The 19,741-nt window shown below is 47.1% G+C and overlaps 1 protein-coding gene across 1 annotated transcript; it reads right to left on the reverse strand.

The window, feature by feature from the left end:
- Positions 1-2,821: 2,821 nt before the first annotated feature.
- On the reverse strand, positions 2,822-5,702 carry LOC119404069 (uncharacterized). Its single transcript, XM_037670683.2, has 2 exons — positions 5,500-5,702; positions 2,822-3,214 (listed from the first exon to the last, which is right to left on the reverse strand). The coding sequence occupies exons 1-2, from the start codon at positions 5,698-5,700 to the stop codon at positions 2,951-2,953; spliced, it is 465 nt and encodes a 154-aa protein (XP_037526611.2). The 5' UTR covers positions 5,701-5,702; the 3' UTR covers positions 2,822-2,950.
- Between the last annotated feature and the right edge of the window lie 14,039 nt (positions 5,703-19,741).

Here is a 19,741-nt window from a genome sequence, read left to right on the forward strand (position 1 = left end):
GCTGATGATGGTGAATAATTATGCCTGAGCGCTTTGTAATGGTTGGGCCTTTAAACCACCACACCTTTGCGCAGTTCACGTGTTTTGACGCGCAGTGTAATTATACGCTTTTGCCACGCAATATTACATGCGTAAAGGAGTGTCCTCCCACTAAATGATAATCGAATGAGATTTTTTTCCCGAACCAGCTTCAAGCACTGCCGTGGCACTGTGGTAAAATACCACCTTGCCAGTAGTCCTGTGTTCGATTCTCAATCAAGCAGAACATATTGATTTATTTGCAGATTTTTCGCTCACAACCAAATGCCGACACCGGAATATCTGCGAAACGAACTCTATAACGCTATTGCGCTAAAAATTACAATTCGAGCCGGAGTCGAACCCAGGTATTCCGCGTGGCAGTCAATCATACTATCACATAGCCACGCCAGTGCTCGAAACTGCTTAGTAAAGAGACTTTATACAGGCGTCATGTCGCGGTAATGTCGATTGCGGTTGCAGTGTTGGTTATCCGCTTTTATAACAATGCAACAAAATATCACATATGTACTCCTATGAGTCAGTAAGCTATATAGTCAATCGTACTTCGATCCTGGAGGTATAAGTCAATGATCACTAGTTATGGCATGAACATCATCGCAACGTAGCGTGCGCTCCGTTCCGATAAAACTGACGGTTGTGACATTTGGTTGGTGCGAGTGCTGACCATAAGCTACCTTTTGGGTGCCAAGGTAATCGTCTTGCTTGGCAAGCGCATAATCTGCACACAACTATTCAAATTAGACAAACACGTTGCTCCACCTCGTAACGCTTGGCTCAAAGCAAAAACAAGAAGCATGGGCAGCTACTCGGTGACAGCTTCGCATGAAATCGATTCCCACAATGCGTGGCATCTGCCCCAATTTTTACAGCGAAAGCTGTTACGAGATCGCAACAGCCGTTTGTTCGCCGCCGCCGCCACCGCCGCCGCCGCCGGTGTCCGCAACTGCTATCGCGCGAAATAAGAAAAAAACAAGAAAGAAATATCCAGGATGGAACGGGAACGTGGGCCCTCAGCAAGGGAGCCCAGTATTCTACCAGAGCCATGCCGGTGATTGAAACTTCGTTGCAAAAAGATCCTATTCAGGATAAAATGCTTTGTTGGGCGCGTTGGTTCATTCTGTAATAGATTGAGCGCAAACGGACGGGACACAAGACAAGACGACTACAGGAGCGTTCGTGTAGTTGTCTTGTCTTCTTGTGTCCCGTCCGTTTGCGCTCAATCTATTACCCTATATACAGGCTTCATGTCGGGAAGGAACCACATTAACATGTAATATACCGTGGCAGAAGAGCAAAATAACAACCAGGCGCCACGCAACGCGAATTCTGTAACCAGGAGTCACACAATGCGAATCGTGCTTCGAGTGGGTCGTTGAATGCTTCCAACCCATTACAAAGGGCTCAGCCATAATCTTCATCGTCAGCAGGCACAGCACCAACAAAGTTCACATAATACCTTAAATATGCTTAGCGGGTACCGCGGTTCTCCGCAGAATGACGAAAAATGGCAGAGTGGCTGCTTCCATACTTCAAGAAAATTATGATGGATAGCGCAGTGGGTTACTCGCAAGTGCACTTGTATTGGTTGCCAAGGAAGCCCATAAGGCTTTTGTGATCCATTTCCTCATTGTCTCAATAAAGTTCTTTCCCTCTCTCTCTCTCTCTCTCTCTTTCTCACGTTAACATGTTATATAGCGTGGTGCGAGAGCGAAATAACGACTGAGTGTCCCACAATGCGAATTACGTAACTAGTGGGTCGTTTAAAGCTTCCAACCTATTTCAAAGGGCTCAGCCATAATTCTTCGTCATCATCAGCCGCCGCATCAACAAAGTGTACATAATGCCTTACAGATGTGTAGCGGGTACCTCGCTTCTCTGCAGAATGGCGAATAGAGGCGTAGTCGATGGTTCCCAACTTCACAAAACTTTCGATTTATAACTGGGAATCAAACAGTGCTGAAAATGAGACAGAAAAGAAAGACAGGATGAAGCGCCGACTTACATTTGAAAGGTTCTATCGATGTAAAGGCGGCCTCTTGTAGAACTGTAGGTATGTGGAGGATAAACCCTTTTATTTGGTAGCGTAGCACGTAAGGTGTCACATTGCCATGCTCAAGGTCGCGGATTCGATTCCCGTCCACTGCGACCGCACTTAGATGAGGGCGAAATGCAATGAATACCTGTGTATACTTAGATTTAGGTGCACGTTAATAAACCCCAGGTGATCGAAATTGATCCGCAGTTCCCACTACGGCGTGCCTCATAATCATATTGTGGTTTCGGCACAAACCCCACCAGTTATCAATACTTCATTTGGTAGTGAGCGCTTCGTCGGGCTTTGCATTTATGTCCCGTTTTTCGGCAATGCTTCCTTCCTGTTTCACTGTCTCATTCCAAACACACTCCAGGAGAAAAAAAAATGAGTATGTTACTCCTTTCGGTGAGTCCTGCCTTGCCAAGTATATGACTCTCTTTAAAGAGGCACGTTAACTCTCCTTCGGTTCCCACGACTCTTCGAAATGAGTGTAATGATATTCACCAAAGAGAGTTCACGCGCCTCCTTTAAGAGAGTCATGTACGTGGCAAGTTAGGAGTCACAAAAAAGAGTCAAAGGACTCTTCTTTTTCTTAGAGTGTATGAATTGTCACAGACGAAATGAATACGAAGCGGCACACTGACAGGAGCCAATTCTACAATATTTTTTAGCTTTCCTAATCAGCACTAGGGCTCTGGACCTCGGAGGACGTCAACGACGGGTCTGCTCCTGAAAGATGTGGGCCTTGTCAGCGCCTTCACCAGCCTCGCGCACAATCCAGCACCGCGGACGTCGATGTGGACAAGTCTGCCGGAGACTTCACTGATCAGCAGCGATGACTGGTGTGCCCGCTGCCAACGTCCCTTAACCCCGTCAGCGCCCAGACATCAGAGAGCCGCAGGTGGGGCAGCAGCCACCGCCTCCTCGGGCTCCGGGCATATTCTCCTCGTCCACGACACGAGTCGTGACTCGCAAATCAGTCTCCTCTTCGCGGCCCCGACGCCCAGCGCGGCGGCGTTCGATGAGCTCGGCGAGGCACTCGACACAGTGCTCTGCAGCGATCGGCTCGGGTCGTGACGGGGGCGGTGGCGGAGGCGGCGGGTAGTAGTCGGTCGAACTCTCGCACTCTTGCACAACCTGTGTCGCGTACGAAGTACTTTAGTAATAGTGTCGTAAGGCGAGGGTTGATGCGCGTTGATGGAGAGGATGCGGCATCAAGCTCTCGCGCGAGAGCAAGCAGTGGCGTGGAGGCAACTCCGAAACGAGCACGTACTCCCGCTTAGACCTACAGACCACACTTCATGGTTATGATAAATGGTGGTTAGTGGCGCAAGGGCCAGGGATGGCCAAAGAGCGCCAAGATAACAGTTAGTGATCAATTAGAGTGTAAGGCGACTTTATAACGGCCTAAAATCCTGCGCACCAAAAGTGCGCAAAACTTGTATAATTAATAAAATCGCGACAGTGAAGTGAAAAGTGTTTAGTGAGTTCAAAGGGTACCTTGGGTGAAATATGCTAAAAGATGAAACAATACGAGAGGACTACTGCATCGCAAGAACCCTTGCAAGCAAGGGCCCGCATGATAGTGCGTTAGAAAGAAATGATTCTGTAAGGCAGCAACCTCTTTAAAAGGGTACAACCTGTCTAACAAAAAGAAACGAGCCCTCGATGTGTCCCCATCTTTCTCTTTAAGAGGATATGCTACGAATCCCATGTGCAGGTGACTTTCAACGTGGCGGCGTCTTTTAAAAAGTTTAAAACAGATTAAAGGTCAAAGATTGGTTCACGACCTAAAAAGGCCGTGCACCATACATTGTACTTCAGCAAATGCCTTCTGTGCGATGAGTAGGCCTCACTGTGCCATGTCGAATGATCTTGCCCCGATATGCAAGCAGTCCATAGGATTCCGAGACCTACACGGGAGTGCTTCGAGGCAGGCAGTGCTGATCAGCTCAGATCTGATTGATCCAACAGGCATGAAGCATAGCAAAGGTGCCAGGAGCTCTGCACTGTCATACGAGGTCGAAAACGTCTATCTTCTAGCTCCTTCTTTAAAGGGGCCCTGCCACACTTTTTCAGCATGGTCGGAAAAAGCTGCCGATCGGTGGTCGAGGCTCCCGAGAATACGCGAGCCAAACGTTAGAGCGCAGCGCGCGGCCTGGAATTTACAATTAATTCTCAAAGTCAGCCAGACATCGTTCGCTCTTCTTCTTATAAAAAGCATGCCACATACCCAAATGACCGTGCCATATACCCAAAATCACGGCCATTGGCTGATTTGAGTAACGTGAGCTGCATTGTTACCGAAGGCACCGCAGGAAGCCACCACGTGCCTGCGTGCCCGCTCGCGATCACACTGAAAGTAAGCCGCGCGTTCGAAGAAAAAAAAAAGAAAAACTGTTCAAGTTCATGATGCGCGCGTAACGTAACATCTTTCCCCCGTGATTTCCTCCCTGCTTAGCTTCAAGCGCGCTCGTCGAGACGAGAGAAGAGAGAAACCAATTACAGCGTGCAACAAATCTTTGTAACTCCGCTCGCACTTTACGAATCCTAAAAGCTTTTGCGGCAATCGATTCGTGAGACAATAAGCTCATTTAGTGAAGCCATTTCATGGCTACTTGAAGTGTTGCAGGGCCCCTTTAATAAATGTCGGTTCCTCCTCCTACTGCCAGACATTGACTATACACCATACCCACAACAGTTGATTGACCAAGAAAGCGCCGACAGGACAGGAAGACAAACAACGAGGCATGATGGTAATAGTAATGAGAAAAATATAAAGGTGACAAAACGTGTTACAGAAGCAATGCGTAATACTACAGCAACATATGTAATAATGCGTTATAACCATTTTACATTATGTAGGAATGGCGTCTCATAATCATATCCTGGTTTTGGGACGTTAAACCCCATCATTTATGTAGGTATGAGAACAGACATACCGAGTAATAGTCAGTTTACTATACGAAAAAAAAAAGAAAGAGAAGGAATAGGGAAAGATAAAAGTGGATTACTTCAAAGGGGCCCTGCAACACTTTTCCAAGTAATCATCGAATGGCTTCGTTAAATTACTTTATTGCCTCACGAATCAACTCCGGCAAATATTCTTGCAAGTATCCGAAACTTCAAAAAGAACGCGAAGAAGCAGTTTCAGATACTGTGCTTATATATGCGCGCGATATGCAATAAAGGTTCGTTGAAAGTTAACTCTCTTTCCGTCGTCTTCTTGTTCGGTTCTACGTACGCTATGTACTCTGTCTAAGCGGTGACCGACCAACACGCTCAAACCTTATCCATTCTAAAAATATGGGGCTGACTTGGCGCTCCACTTACATGATTAAGGGAACGTTCGACCTCCCCCTCCCCCTCACCCCCGCTCCTCACCCTCTGTGCGCGCGCCTATGGCCTCAGTTGCTTCTGACCTGGATGGTCGGCGATCCCTTCCTGACAGCCCCGTACTTGGAGCGACCGGAGGCAGCGCTGCCAGACTTCTGGGCCTTGGGCGGTGGCTTGACCTCTTCCACGAGTACGGTGGTTCCTTTCGGCACGACGCGCAGGACTTGCGGCTGGTTCATGTTCTCCATGGACACGGTGGTCCGGCAACTGGAGCCGGCGCTGCCCATACAGGACACGATGCCCGTGGTCTCGGTTCCCCCGTTGGGCATCTGGTACACCGAACCGCGGGACTGCGACGCGCCCGGACCACATGAGACGATGATGTTAGATCCGGAGCCCTGAAGCTGCTGGCCGTCCATGTACACCACAGTCTTCTCCCCCTTCCGCTTGACGCGCGTGGTGCTCATGATGCCGCTTGTCCTAGGTGCCGGTTCGGATTTGGCCCACCTCTAGACAGCTGTGGCCCAGCTGAGCGTCGTCGGCGAAGCGCTCCGCAGGCTCTACGCCCGTGACGCTGAAGCTGCCGTTCCCGTGTAGGGAGCCGCGGCCGTTCGCCCTACGCTGTCAAAAGGCGCTCAAGGTGCCTCGAACGACGGCCGGTCAGCACCATTCAAGCGGCGCGCGCGCGGTGGGCCTCTTCTGTTTCCTCTTCCAATGGCCTTTTGCTTGCTTGCCTGAACCTTGATTCTTGGCTCCTACCCACCACTGTGGATTGGCCATGAAACCGGCGGTTAATTTAAGGTCGGGGGGGGGGGGGATTTTTAATTCAGAAAAAGGATGTACAATGGCTGGGAATCGGCCTTTTTCATTTTCCTGTGTTGCCGTCTGCCATTTTGGTAGGATATTAGTAGGGGCCGGGACAACCGGCATCACCAGAATGAAGGCCTCCGGCAACAAAAGGCGTTTCACAACTTTTCCCGCTTGGGGAAGGGCGCATGCGCCGTGGTATCGTGAAAAAGGCGAATCGTTGTTGTTTCCGTTTAAATATAACGCGTATCTACGAGGTGGCATTGTGAGCCGTGGAAACAACGAACCGAATGCCTGTCATAATCTGAAGATACAATGATTGAACGAACGTGTATAATTTGAACGCGACAGCGTTAAAGAGCTCGTTTCGCATAAAGTTCTGTGTTGGCGTCGTTGGCAGTGAACGAGAAATCAGCGTTGTCTGTGAGCGAAAATTCAACCTATAGATATAATAATAATAATAATAATAATAATAATAATAATAATAATAATAATAATAATAATAATAATAATAATAATAATAATAATAATAATAATAATCAATGATTTATTTAACGTGCCCAGGAACAACCGTAAGGCCTTTGTGCTGGCGCACGCAAAAAAAAACAATAAAAATAAACAATACAATACAGACAGTTTTCAGAAATAAAAAGAGCAAAAACACGTAGACAAAGAGAAATGAACACAAAAGGGGAGGAGTAAAATAAGACAACACGAGAAATATTGACGGGGCATAAAAAATTAGATTGCATATATACAACTATGTGGAAAGACTGAGAAGGGAAGACTTTGTACATTGTGCCACACTATGCCAAAACAGTGCAAAGCTCGGATAAAAACAATGATTGTGGGCTATGAAAAACGTCAAGATCAAGAAAATTAACATTATAGAGACTTTGTATTCTGTGAACGGTAGAGTGTTGGAAGAAGCAGGCAGGTACATGAAACGGTCTGTTCTCTCTGGTTAACTTACGCGGAATTCGAAAATTTACACAATTGAGAAGTACAGGGCAGGATATGATACCGTGGACTAGCTTGTAAGGAAATAAGAGATCAGAGCGATTTCGTCGGCAGTGAAGTGATGGCAGTGATAATAATTCAGCAGTATTTGAACGAGATCCAGAGTCATTTTTAGCAAAGCGATGGTTATATATGCTGAGGAATTTTTTCTGGACTCGTTCAATGGTGTTACCGCTGGATTGAGCAATGCCATTCCATATCACGGACGCATACTCAAGTTGCGGAGGACATATTGCCGTGTACAATTTGTGTAGGGCCATGGGAGACCTGAATTCTCGAGATATTCTACAAACACATCCGAGAGAACGAAGGCCCCGCATAGCAGCACGCTTAACGTGAGAAGAAAAGTTTAACGCGCTGTCAACAACAACACCAAGATCACTGATTTCATAAACCTTGCATAACGGCACAGAATTGACAGAGTATTGAAATGACACGCTAGATGTTTTGCGAGTGATAGACATGAATTTTGTCTTCGAGGTATTCAGAGAAAGATTATTACCGTCGCACCATTCGGAAAAAGAGCTCAAGTCTGACTGCAGCAAGCGACAGTCGTTAACTGAATGAATTTCCTTAAAAATCTTGATGTCATCGGCATACAAGAGGAAAGAAGAATTACGAATGGCAAAAGAAACATCATTAACATAAATTAAAAATAGGAGTGGGCCTAATACCGACCCTTGAGGGACCCCACTAGTCACTTTATACAAAGAAGACGTTTGGCCATTTACGGCAACATAACAATATCTATTGAGCAGATAGCTCTGCAGGAGATTCACAACTGACAAGTCAACATCAAAGTGCGCAAGTTTAACCATAATCAGCGTGTGGCTGACTACGTCAAAAGCCTTGCTCAGGTCACAGTAAATTACGTCAACCTGTCCTCTCTGAGAAATAGGTGTGGAGATCTGCGTCATGAAACTAGCAAGATTTGTGGTAGTTGAGCGGCCAGCGAGAAAACCATGTTGATTAGGAATCAATGAGTTTTTCACACTAAAAGACAGTATGTCGTGAAGAGCCAGCTCGAAGATCTTTGATGTGGCACATAGTAGAGAAATCGGGCGATAATTAGAAGCATCTGTTTTAGAGCCCGACTTAAATACTGGAAAAACACGAGCAGTTTTCCACATGATGATGATGATGATGATGATGATAATAATAATAATAATAATAATAATAATAATAATAATAATAATAATAATAATAATAATAATAATAATAATAATAATAATAAACTTTGCTTCCAGTGGGAACCGAACCCAGGACTTCTGTGCGGCAAGCAGGTGTTCTACCACAATGCCCCACCCGTGCTGGAAATTGCTTCCAAAAAAACACGATATGAATGTTATGCAGTGCGAGAGGTGTCATTAACACATGTAATCTTGCGTGGCAGAAGCGTAGAATCACATCAGGTGTCAAAACATGTGAGCTGCGAACCGAATTGTTGGCTTAAGGGCCCGCCAATTACAAAGCACACATGCATAATTAATTATCGTTATCAACAACCGCATCAACAGCGTGTGCAGATGCGCGGGTGCACGTGTTGCCTTACGGAGGCGTAGTGGGTACCTCGCCAACTCGCAAAAGGAAGAGTTATGTCGTAGTTGGCACTTCGCAACTGTACTTGCAGCAGGCATTCTGGGATAGTTTGAAAGGACTAACTTGCAGGCGCGCATGTGTTCATTTCCTGGCGGCATGGGTTAGGTGTCCACCGAGGAGCTGCAGGTGAGCGATTGAGAAGGCGATGCGAACAGGGTCCGATTACGCTATCGCGTTCTACTCTTGAAGGCGAAGCTCAAGCGTCCTCCAAGTTTTTTCGTGTAAATTTTACTATTCGAATGACAGCTAGGGCAGACTGGTCCGGCCGCCCTCTAGCTTCCCCCGCTACCAGGGCGGCATCGAGTAGCCACTACAGCTCGTCATGGCCATCGCTGCGAAGGATGGCCTACCGTTGCTCGATAGTGGGTCCGGGGAGATGTTCTGCCACGGGATTAAGCTGGGAAGCCCACCTTTCGCATTAGTGTTTTGCGGACACTCCGTAGTGCGGGCGTTGAAAATTTTAATTCTAGGAATACAATATGTAAATATACATTCCCGAGGGATGGGAATACGTTCGTATAAAGCGGCTGTACCTGCAGTGCCGTTCCATTATCGTTGTACTGTGGGTGTTATAGAACATCTATTTCCCTCGTGTTCACAGTTTTCAGGTTGCGAGACCAGTGAGTCAGAACTTTATAAGTCATTGTTTATGGAGGTAGGCTGCGTGTCAGGCGATGCACGGCGGCCACCTTCTCCGCTCTAGCTATGGCCCGGAGCTGGACCTGCAGGGTAGTTGTGTTGAGGACTTTTATTCATAATCACTTATGGTTCAACCTGGCGTTTAAGTAAGGCTTTCTGTCACCAAATAAACTTTGGTGACAGAAAACCTTAATTGTTAGAACTAGTTAGTGTTAATCTCTTAGTTTCTGTCCTTGCTCGTATTCAATATATTTGATCACTATTTTCTGCGATGCTAGTTATTTTATAATTGTGGCTTAATACTGCGCAATACAACATGAATTTAAAACTGGCCTGGCGCGCTTTCACTTCTCTTTTGTGTTGTAATAAGCAATGCCTTTTTTTGCGATAAAGTACTGCCAGGACGCTTGTATAAGCCATGGAACTGCTTATTCATCACCTGATTGCAACGAGTTTCTGCTGCTTGAATGCATGTTAAATTATCGTCTTGTTCAAGCTTCTGATCATCAAATTAAATTATGACAGTGTCTGCCTTTCAACGGCATTCGGCTACACTGACGAAATCACTAATAAAATGTTTTCTGCAGACCGGCTCAAGTTACTACTATCAAATCGACTCATATCTTGCATTTTTTTCTGCTCTGCGTCTGGCAATTGACATGTTAATCGGATTAAAATGGACAGGGAAAGAACCTTTTAATTAATAAGGAACGAATTAAGCGCCATCTATTATTATAGTTTGGAGGACGAGCTCTAAATTTCTTTATATGCTAACAGAAGAGGCTTAAAGCATGTTTAGCGCAGCCAAACGGATTAATAACTTATTAAATGTCACTTAACACGAACACAAGCCAGACATTGGCACATGAGTGGTAGACAAAAGGTAGAAAAGTGAAGTAACAGCGAGAGGGCTCAGGGCTGTCCTGAAGAGTGGTTCTATTTTAAGTAAGAACAAAATTAAACCTGGTATATATGGTGCTCTCGTTGCTTTGGGAACGGTAGAATAAAAAAAAAAAAACAGGATGAGTAAAAAAGAAAATTAAAAAAGAAAACCCGGTGTTTTGTGCCATACGCGTGACGAAAAATTGATGAGACATCGCGTTCAAGCGAGAAAGCTTGTGGAGTAGGCCTCACCTCGAAAAGAAACACATTGGCCACCGAGGCGTAACGTCTTTCTCAAGTGAAGTATGCCGCGATAGCTACAGCACGCAAGCAGAACAATGTAACTATGCGTAGGCAACAAGTATCACCATCATCATCAATCTCAGCCTGTTTTAGTCCACTGCAGGACGAAGGCCTCTCCCAATGGTCTCCGTTTACCCTACCCTGTGCGAGCAGAGTACATTTTATTCTTGCGAACTTCTCGATATCGTCACTCTATAAAGCTCTCTGCCTTCCTCGACCGCGTTTCCCATCCCTTGGTAACCATTCTGTTGATCTTACTGTACACTAGTTGTCTGTCCTACGCATCACGGGGCCAGCCCAGGTCCATTACTTCCGCTTGATATCAACTAGGACATCTCCAACCCCTGTCTGTTGCCTGACCCATTCTGTGTCATCTTTAATGTCACTCCTATCATATTTTTTTTCGTTCAGTTGCACGCTGCTTGGTCCTCAACTTTTTCTCTAGTTGCTTTGTTTCAGCCATGTTTCAGCCCCTATATGTTAGAACTGGCAGTATGCAGTGATTGTATACTTTTCGGTTTAATAACAGTTAAACACTAACCAAATAAGAATAGCAATCCTCACAGGGGGCACCAGTTACCATAGGTCATGTACGACCCTACTGGACAGCCGAACGCCATGCGGAAGTCACCAGTGTAAGTGGCAGGAATATTCACGGCCACGTCCTTATCACCAATACCGTCGCACAAGCAGTTGCTGAAGGCCCAGCTGAGGTAGAAGAACTGAGCGTGCGACAGAGTAAATCCCTCGGTCACCTCGACCGGGACATAGGACAAGTCCTCTTCTCTGCAAGCTCCCTTCAAGGAGTGGAGAGCCAGCGTGGAGGCAGCGATCAACCGCTCCGGCTCTCCAATCCGTCGCCTACCGAGGTATTTGCTGCTGAAACACTCCGTGAACCTACGTATCCTCGACGAGGTGTTCGAGGACCAATCTCGCTCGTAAACTACGGCGTACCACATGAACGCGGCAAGGCTGGCGCCCAGCTTCGGGAAGTGAATTACGGACAACCACTTAGATGCTTGCCGCAGGGAGAGGTAGTAGGCCGCAGGAACGTACAATTTGCGACCGCGTCTCGTGGCAGTGTTGACCAAGTTGGCGGCGGAATCCGGTACGTCTTGAACGACGCGGACCCTGTCGGCCAGAAACTCGTAGCGTTGTAGGTAGTAGTAGTGGGCCGGAAAATTAGGCGATATGGTTGAAGGGGATGGTAAACGCAACCCAGTAGGTAACGAGTCGCGAGGCAGGACTAAGAGCATGCGGTCGATAATGTCAATTGCGTCACGCTGCTCTCCCATCCGCTCGTCAAATATCTTCTGATCGATAAAGCTTTTCAATACGGCAGCTTTAACTGATTCGTAAAGATTCACCACGATGATGTTCTTATCGGAAGTAGCGGCGCAGTCGACGAGGTACTCGTTCCACAAGTTGCGCAAGGCTCTCACTTGAGTTTCACAGAAGCTCGTTTTCTTTTCTTTGTCAGGAGTGGCGACAAACAACTGCCTCACCAGCCTCGCCGAAGCGTCAGCTGCAAGGAAGGCGCTCGACAATGGCTGTTGACTAGGGGCTGCAAGTGTTGAGACCAGATACGAGATTTCGTCGAAGCAGTGCACCGTCACAACAATACGCCAGGAGAAAGAAGAATTCGCTAACAGACTAGAATTGAGGATTATTTCGATGTCCCTGGGTTCTACGGTGTGGAAGAGTGTTTTCAATAGTTGTACGTCGCCAGTTGAAGTCGAGCACATCTTCTTTGAAATAGCCACGCTTCCGAAGCGTTGCACTTCTTTCCTCGTAAAATTTGTGTTCAACCTTTGGTTAACGACTTGCATTATGCCTTCACAGTGGTCACAGGCTATCAGGTTCTCAGGTTCTGCTAGTTTTACAGCCAGTGTCTCTGCAACTGACTGTTGAGTAAAATTTATCTTCACTACAAAGAATCCCCCACTCGCTAATATGCTTGAGAAAAAAGAGCCAACGACAGAGCGGCTGGTCATGTTCGCATGCACAACTCCGGAGTCCAGTAACAATGTGACCGCGTCCGCGGCCAGTCGGGTTATGTTGCTCGTTTTCGTGGCATCGCTGCAAGTCTTGTAGTAGCGACGCAGAAGTTCACCGGCTGTGCTTCTAGACAAAAGGGGGCCGTGAAAGACGCTGCTTTCTAATTCACTCGCATATTTAACGTGAGTCACATGCGTTCGTTGCACATTGCGGCAAACGTATTCGTACAAGTTATTACACGGGTTGACTGCTGTGTCGATGGCAGGGGCGAATCGCAATGCTTCCTCCTTGCAGCAGAAGGTGTAACCTTCATGCGCCGTATTGTTTCTCTTGTCGAGGCGTTCGGCTGCAAAGTGTAGCCCGACAAGGATGGTAAGCAGCACGAACAATACGTCAATGGCTACCACAATAGAGAGGAACTCGGTGTCCCCGCCTGACCGTACCAATCTCACGGATCCCCTGTAAGTCATGCGGCGGTACGACATGCAAGTTCCGGCAGTGCTCTTTGACATACTAGTAGCCCTGGCATCTCGCCCTCCAGCGGGACACGCTTGTTCGCCTTTATCACAGTCTGTGCCAGCCGGCGTTTTTTCGCTCGCAACCGACGGTTCGCAGACGTCTGCATTGGCGCCTAGCGAGCCACCTTGTCCTGACAGCCTCAACATTGTTGAGTTTTCAGGGGATCTCGCAATTTTTCCTCGTGAGCGTAAAGTATACAGAGGTTTCGTCTCAGTGATTCGATCGAAGCTTATCTGGCACGCATCTGTCAAGTTTCCAGGTTGCGGAGGGCCCTGAGGCGGGGACGCCGCGTCGCTCAAAAAGGCTGTGGCAGCATCACATGAGAGGGTCCTGTTATTTGCGTTTAGAGAACCCGGCGAAGACCCATGTTCATTCTTCCAGGTGCCACGAGGTACGCTATGCGGCTCGATCGGCGACGAGGGGCTCGCCGTTGGTTCTGTGATCACCTTTAGAGACGTCATTTGGTAATCTGGAGACTCGTATGTATACAGCGGGCTTCCGACGGCACCTTCACTCTGCTGGCACCCTCCCATTGCTGAGATCACAGCGTCCGCGCACTCTCCTTTGATGACTTCTGCGGGTTTCTTCTGAGAACTTTGTTCCCCTTCGGTCGCGGGACTGAGGGTCATTGACTTGAGGTAGTCTACGGGACTTGCGGAAGGCTCCTTTGTTGACTTCTTTCGCGGCGGATGGTCTACGGAACGACGCCGGCGGTGGCTGCTTGCTCGGCTTGTAGACTTCGAGCGAGTTTTGCTGGCCGCCTTGCGCCTTTTCTTGGCCGCTTGATTGCTTCTTGACGTTCCCGAAAACACTTCGCTTCCTGTAGCATCCACATTCTCATAGTTCTTTCTGCTCATGGCTGCGTGACGTTGTTGATCTTGGACAGCAAATAATTGAACGCTTTGGAACTAGGTTATTTCGTCTTCTTCCTTGTCTTCAGTTTAATGGCGAATGCCCACAACTTCGGACTGACCACGTGGCTAACTAATGTTGCCACTCATAATTTAGGCAACGCTTGAGAAAAAAAAATTATCACGACGTATTTTCACGTTCACTACGGTTTTGCTACAGCTTGTAGTTCCGAGATATGAATGCCAATATTTTGTGCTGTTGGTAATGTTAATAACCAAGCTGACGTAAAGCGAACTTTTTCGCCCAAGCGTATACGCGGTTCGCTATTTGCTCGAAATTTCCGAAAACATCCTCTGAAGGTGAGTAGAAAGCTGAAAATCGGTCGCTTCAGATGATGCCATATTGTGAGACAACGCACAAGTATTATTTGCAATTCCATCATTTATTTGGCGGGGTATGATAACCTGCTACAACAACTGCAGTTTTCTGCTTTCTTTATGCAATAACACGGCCGTTGTCTTATAATAGGCTCCATGTTTCTTGGGCGCCATGTTTTAGCATGGACCGTAAAGTGTTACCTCACCGACGTAGGGATTGTCGAGGGAAGTAACGCGACAATTCTTGGCATTAAAATGCTCAAGTGGCAATACAGCAGAGCAAATAACCACTAAAAATATAAGACGAAAAAAAAATGTTGCGAAAGAATTCCGAGGGTCTCTGACATTATTGCTAAGACGACTCGAAGGCGAAAGCCTGAGGGCTGATGCATTAAAGACGGAAATGTCGCGTGAGAATCCGAAAAGGCATATCCCTTACAAATATGTGTACTGTCTAAAAATGGGTTTAGACAGTCTATAGACTGTCTAAATCCATTTCTGTAAGGGATGCCCAGAAAAGTCCTTCTGCGATGGCCCGTCGTCTTATTTCGTGCTTGTAGAGCCTTCTTCAGCTTTGCATATTCGTCGCACACTCTGTGTGAAATGATTTCCCAGCATCATGGACGTTATATTACGTAACAGAAAGCTTTCAAAAGCGCAATTTGTATCTACTGCGTTTTTTTGCAACAGAAACTATAAATAGTATGCGCACTTGTGCTTCTTAGCGTTCTACAAATATACAACTGCTTCAATGAGGACTGTAGTATTGTGACCGATTCCTTTGAAAACGGTATCCACTTTTTTATATATTTCACTCTGCACTCTATTGTTGACCGTGCCTGTCAGGGTAAAACGCCTTTTTGGAGCATTTTAACGAGCACCAAGCCGCTTATATAAAAGCCCTGCTCTGGAGAACGTCTAACGCCAGCTGTGCGTTAGGCGTCCTTGTATTCTTCAGCCGATTTGCCAAGATTCAAGAGCCTCTTTCTACTACACGTCTACGAAACAACTAATAGAAATCACAATTTTATGTCCTATTTTAGGTCTACTACAAAAACAAATGGAAATCTCAGCAAGCAGTTGTCGTAGGCTACTCAACATGGAAAATATGTATGTTCCAGCCAAACCTCCCACTTGCTAAAAAAAAAGAAGAGAGGTTAAAGAAACAGAAGGAACCACTGAAGAAACATCTTACGGAAAAGTAAGTAATCATGCATACGCAAGCAACTTGTAAGCTCAGAAATCTACACAAATAGGCACGAGCGACTAAGCTATCTGGTCATCAAAACACATGCGTAACGCTGTGACTTACGCAGAATTTTGTATAGGACCCCTGAGTGAAGTTTAAGGTTTCACGGACGCCCGTCTGGTCGAGGTAAAACATTGTGAAAAAAAAAACACGGCGCACTTCGCCCTCGAAAGTAAAGATTTAATTGAAAAGTCCGTTTCGGTTCCCCCACGGGAACCTTTCTGACAAGTAAAAGCGAAAAAAAAAATGTGTTCAAACACAAATTTGAAGAAAGTGCGAAAAAAAAAGGCCAAACACATAGAAACGAAGGGGACCGGACCTGTTGGTGTAGTCTGAATCACGAGGAATTCATTGCAAAGCAAGGCGTCGATCAAGCCCTGTTTCTCTGGGGTGGACAAGTGCCTTCCCCCAATCGAATTCGCGCCGTTTCAAAGCGGCATCCTCAGCCAAAGCATTGAATTCTACGCGCCCTTTCCTCGCGCCAGAAGTGTGCTGTTAAGCGTCAAAATTACGAAGAATGTTCAGAGTGGGCAGGCAGGTATGTTTGAAATGTATGTAGCTACCGGAAATCTGGAGCTTCACACCAGAAAGCGACGAAGGCGTGCTGAAGTTTTTTGCCAGCAACCCACCTTGTTGAAGAGTGAGTGAGTGAGTGAGTGAGTGAGTGAGTGAGTGAGTGAGTGAGTGAGTGAGTGAGTGAGTGAGTGAGTGAGTGAGTGAGTGAGTGAGTGAGTGAGTGAGTGAGTGAGTGAGTGAGTGAGTGAGTGAGTGAGTGAGTGAGTGAGTGAGTGAGTGAGTGAGTGAGTGAGTGAGTGAGTGAGTGAGTGAGTGAGTGAGTGAGTGAGTGAGTGAGTGAGTGAGTGAGTGAGTGAGTGAGTGAGTGAGTGAGTGAGTGAGTCAGTCAGTCAGTCAGTCAGTCAGTCAGTCAGTCTCAGTGTGTGTGCGTGTGTGTGTGTGTCTGTGTGCGTGCGTGCGTGCGTGTGTGTGTGTGTGCGCGCGTGTGCGTGCGTGCGTGTGCGTGCGTGTGTGCGTGTGCGTGTGTGTGTGTGTGTGTGTGTGTGTGTGTGTGTGTGTGTGTGTGTGTGTGTGTGTGTGCTTACCTCCCTCCTTCTATCGTGCTTCAATTCCTTAATTTCTGTCTCCGCCCTCCCTAGTGCAGGGTAGCAAACCAGATATTTATCTTCCGGTTAACCTGCCCGCCTTTCCGCATTACATTTATCCCTCTCTCTCTCTCTATTTCTCTGTGTGTTTACTGCAGCAACAATGAAGAGAACTTCAACCGCTGCGTACGCGTTGCTTTTCACCGGTACCTTTGTGGCCATACTCCGGAGAGACCGTGCGGTGGCTTCCAGAGATGCCGACGACTACAGTCCTTACAACGTCTACTACAACATCAAGCTCCTGGAGACGGAAAAGTGGACCGCCTGTTTGCAGTGCTTCGCCATGCCCTGTTCACCGGGCGAGAGGGTGATGCGTCCATTGGAGGAGAGTAACCTGTGCTGCAGGTTCTGCAGGACGCTGAGTATGTGTGATTTTGAGCCAGAGTGTATGACACCCTTTCAGCATGGTCAGAAAACGCTGCCACGCTGCCGAACAGTAGTCGAGGCTCATGAGAACACGTGAGCCAGATATTATTGCGCAGCACGCGGCCCAGAATTCACAATTAATTCTCAATGTCAGCTACAAATCGCTCGCTCGTCTCTTGACAAATAATGCCATAATCCGGAATTATCGCGTCATAAGCACAGTCCACGGCCACTGGCTGATTTGAGCATCGTAAGCTGCATGGTCACAGCGGCCGCCGCGGGATGCCGCGACGTGCCCGCGCGATCGCTCGCGGTCACAGTGAAAGTCAGCCGCGCGTTCGTAGAAAACGAAAAAGAAAAGTAAGCGTTCAAGGTCGTGACACGCGTTGACAAATGAACGTGGCTTCTTTCCCCTTTGTAACAATCCTCTCCCCCCCCCCACCCCACTTTTCCGTATAGCTTTCAGCACGCTCGCTAGTACGAAGGGAGAGAGAAAGCGCTTAAACTGTGCGACATACCCCTGTAACTACGCTCGTACTTGACGGATTCTAGAAAAATTCGCGGCAGTCGATTCGTGAGGCAATCAACTCCTTTAATGCACTCATTCGATTATTGGAAAAGTTGCAGGGCCCCTTTAAAGGGGTCATGAGCCACTTTTCCAAATAATGATCTAATGACCTTAGTATCGGAGTTTACTGCCTCCCGAATCGATTGCCGCAAAAAATTTCTGGAATCCGTCAAGAATCAGCGGAGTTACGGGGGTTTAGAGCACGCTCTCAGCGCTTTCTCTCTTTTCTCGTCCACACGAGCGCACTGGAAGCTAGACAGCGAGGGATGGCACGGGGTTAAGAAGTTATGTCAGCGCGCGTCATGAAACGCGATCGCTCTCCCGCTGTGATTCGCATGCGCGAGTGCGGCTACCGTGTAAAGTTAGCAGACTAAGGAGTGCGGCGCGGGTAAGTGGCGGCACCCCGTGGCAAGAAGCACATCTAATCCGGCTATCGGCCAATAAGCATGCTATGTCTCCGCGACGTCAACGTGCAGACGCCCCGCCCACCGACGAGAGTGAGAACCGGGCTCTGTTTGAAAAGAGGGCGCCTGAGGAAACGGCAACTTCGCGCTCCGCTTGTGGCCTTTACGACTGTAATATTTTGCAGAGCAGTTCATAGCCGTGTCAGCTTTCCGCAGGTTGTGTTTTTTGAACAAGCCCAAGGGGTGCTTCATGACCCCTTTAAGCGAGCTGGGCTAGCTGGTACTCGCTAGGGGTTTTTCTTTTCAATCCCATTGTCTTCTTCATCCTGGGCTCAGGTTTCTTACCATGGTCACCGTTGTTTCTTACCGTTGAAATTCCAACTGTTAACCTTTGCACACTCTATATTAGCTTGAATTTATTTCGCGATGTTCAAAGTCCCAGATTAACTCATGAAAGGTGCCATAGCGAATGAGCGGAGTGTAATTCTTCCGACATTACTTTCTTTAGCGTGCATTCGTAAGCATGGTACACGATGTGCTTGCCTTTTGCTTCTATCAAAACAATTGCAGGTAAAGATCCTACAAAAATACCATGTAATATTAGGGCACATTAGAATAAATAAACATTGTAATTGCTTACAGGAACAAGGGTCGTGGAACAGGTGCTTTGGCGCTGAATCTTTATCTTTTTTTTGCATATATCACATATTATAATACTCTGTTGCAGTAATAGCAGCAGGTGATATCATCATTAAGCTTCAGAAAACGGGATAAGCATATGTTTCAATACATCACTCTTTATTAGTAGAAAAATGGCGCCTACATGTAGGCACTTTGCTAACGCAATGTGTAACTGAATCTTTCTTCGACGCACACGAACTCTAAGCTGCCCTGACAATAGCTTCCGAGCCCTCTTCAGTGCTCGTATGCTCCCTGTTCCTGTGTCCCTTCCACGCTCTTTAATGCAGTCATGGAATACCAACTAGCCCGGTCACCCACCTCACCTCTCTTCATAGCACCAGCTTCGTATCATACGCCGTGAGACAAGTGGGACCCGTGTAATCCGCGTGTAACTTATTTTTGTCACCTAATTAAAGAAAAACTGATTATGTATATTTATGAAAGCGATCGGTGGTTTTTTTGACGCACCCGTACATACTACGAGATTTAAGCAGTGCGTCGCTCTTCGAGGTAATCAGAAAATTTTTTTATTAAATAAGAGTATCGATTTGCAAGATAATTTCAAGTAACATCGGACACGCAGGGGCCGTCTCTACTAGGAGGTCATAGGCATTCATGTAACGAAGAGTGGTGTACAATTTAACGCGCCATGTATATTTTAGCATGTCAGCCCCGCAACGCTTAACTCAGCCTTACAGAAATGAAGGGCAAACGTGTGAGATCGGAGGTAATACCTTGTGTTCTCACGCAACGCCACTGAAGCTCACGCGACTAAATCACGCCACAGGGCCAAGCCGCCGTTCTTTGAATTCACAAAGCGGCCGCCAAGAAGCAACGACGAGAAGTACAAAGTCAAAGTACTTGGAGCACAATCTCGAGCGGTTGTGAAGCAAGATCTTACCTG

This window comes from Rhipicephalus sanguineus, chromosome 9, assembly GCF_013339695.2.
Source record: "Rhipicephalus sanguineus isolate Rsan-2018 chromosome 9, BIME_Rsan_1.4, whole genome shotgun sequence".
In the NCBI taxonomy this organism is placed as follows: domain Eukaryota; kingdom Metazoa; phylum Arthropoda; class Arachnida; order Ixodida; family Ixodidae; genus Rhipicephalus; species Rhipicephalus sanguineus.

Coding starts and splice junctions, on each gene's coding strand:
- LOC119404069 (XM_037670683.2), bottom strand. CDS start 5,700: ATGGGCAGCGCCGGCTCCAGTTGCCGGACCACCGTGTCCATGGAGAAC. Junction 3,215..5,499: donor AGGGATCGCCGACCATCCAG/GTCAGAAGCAAC, acceptor TACGCGACACAG/GTTGTGCAAGAGTGCGAGAG.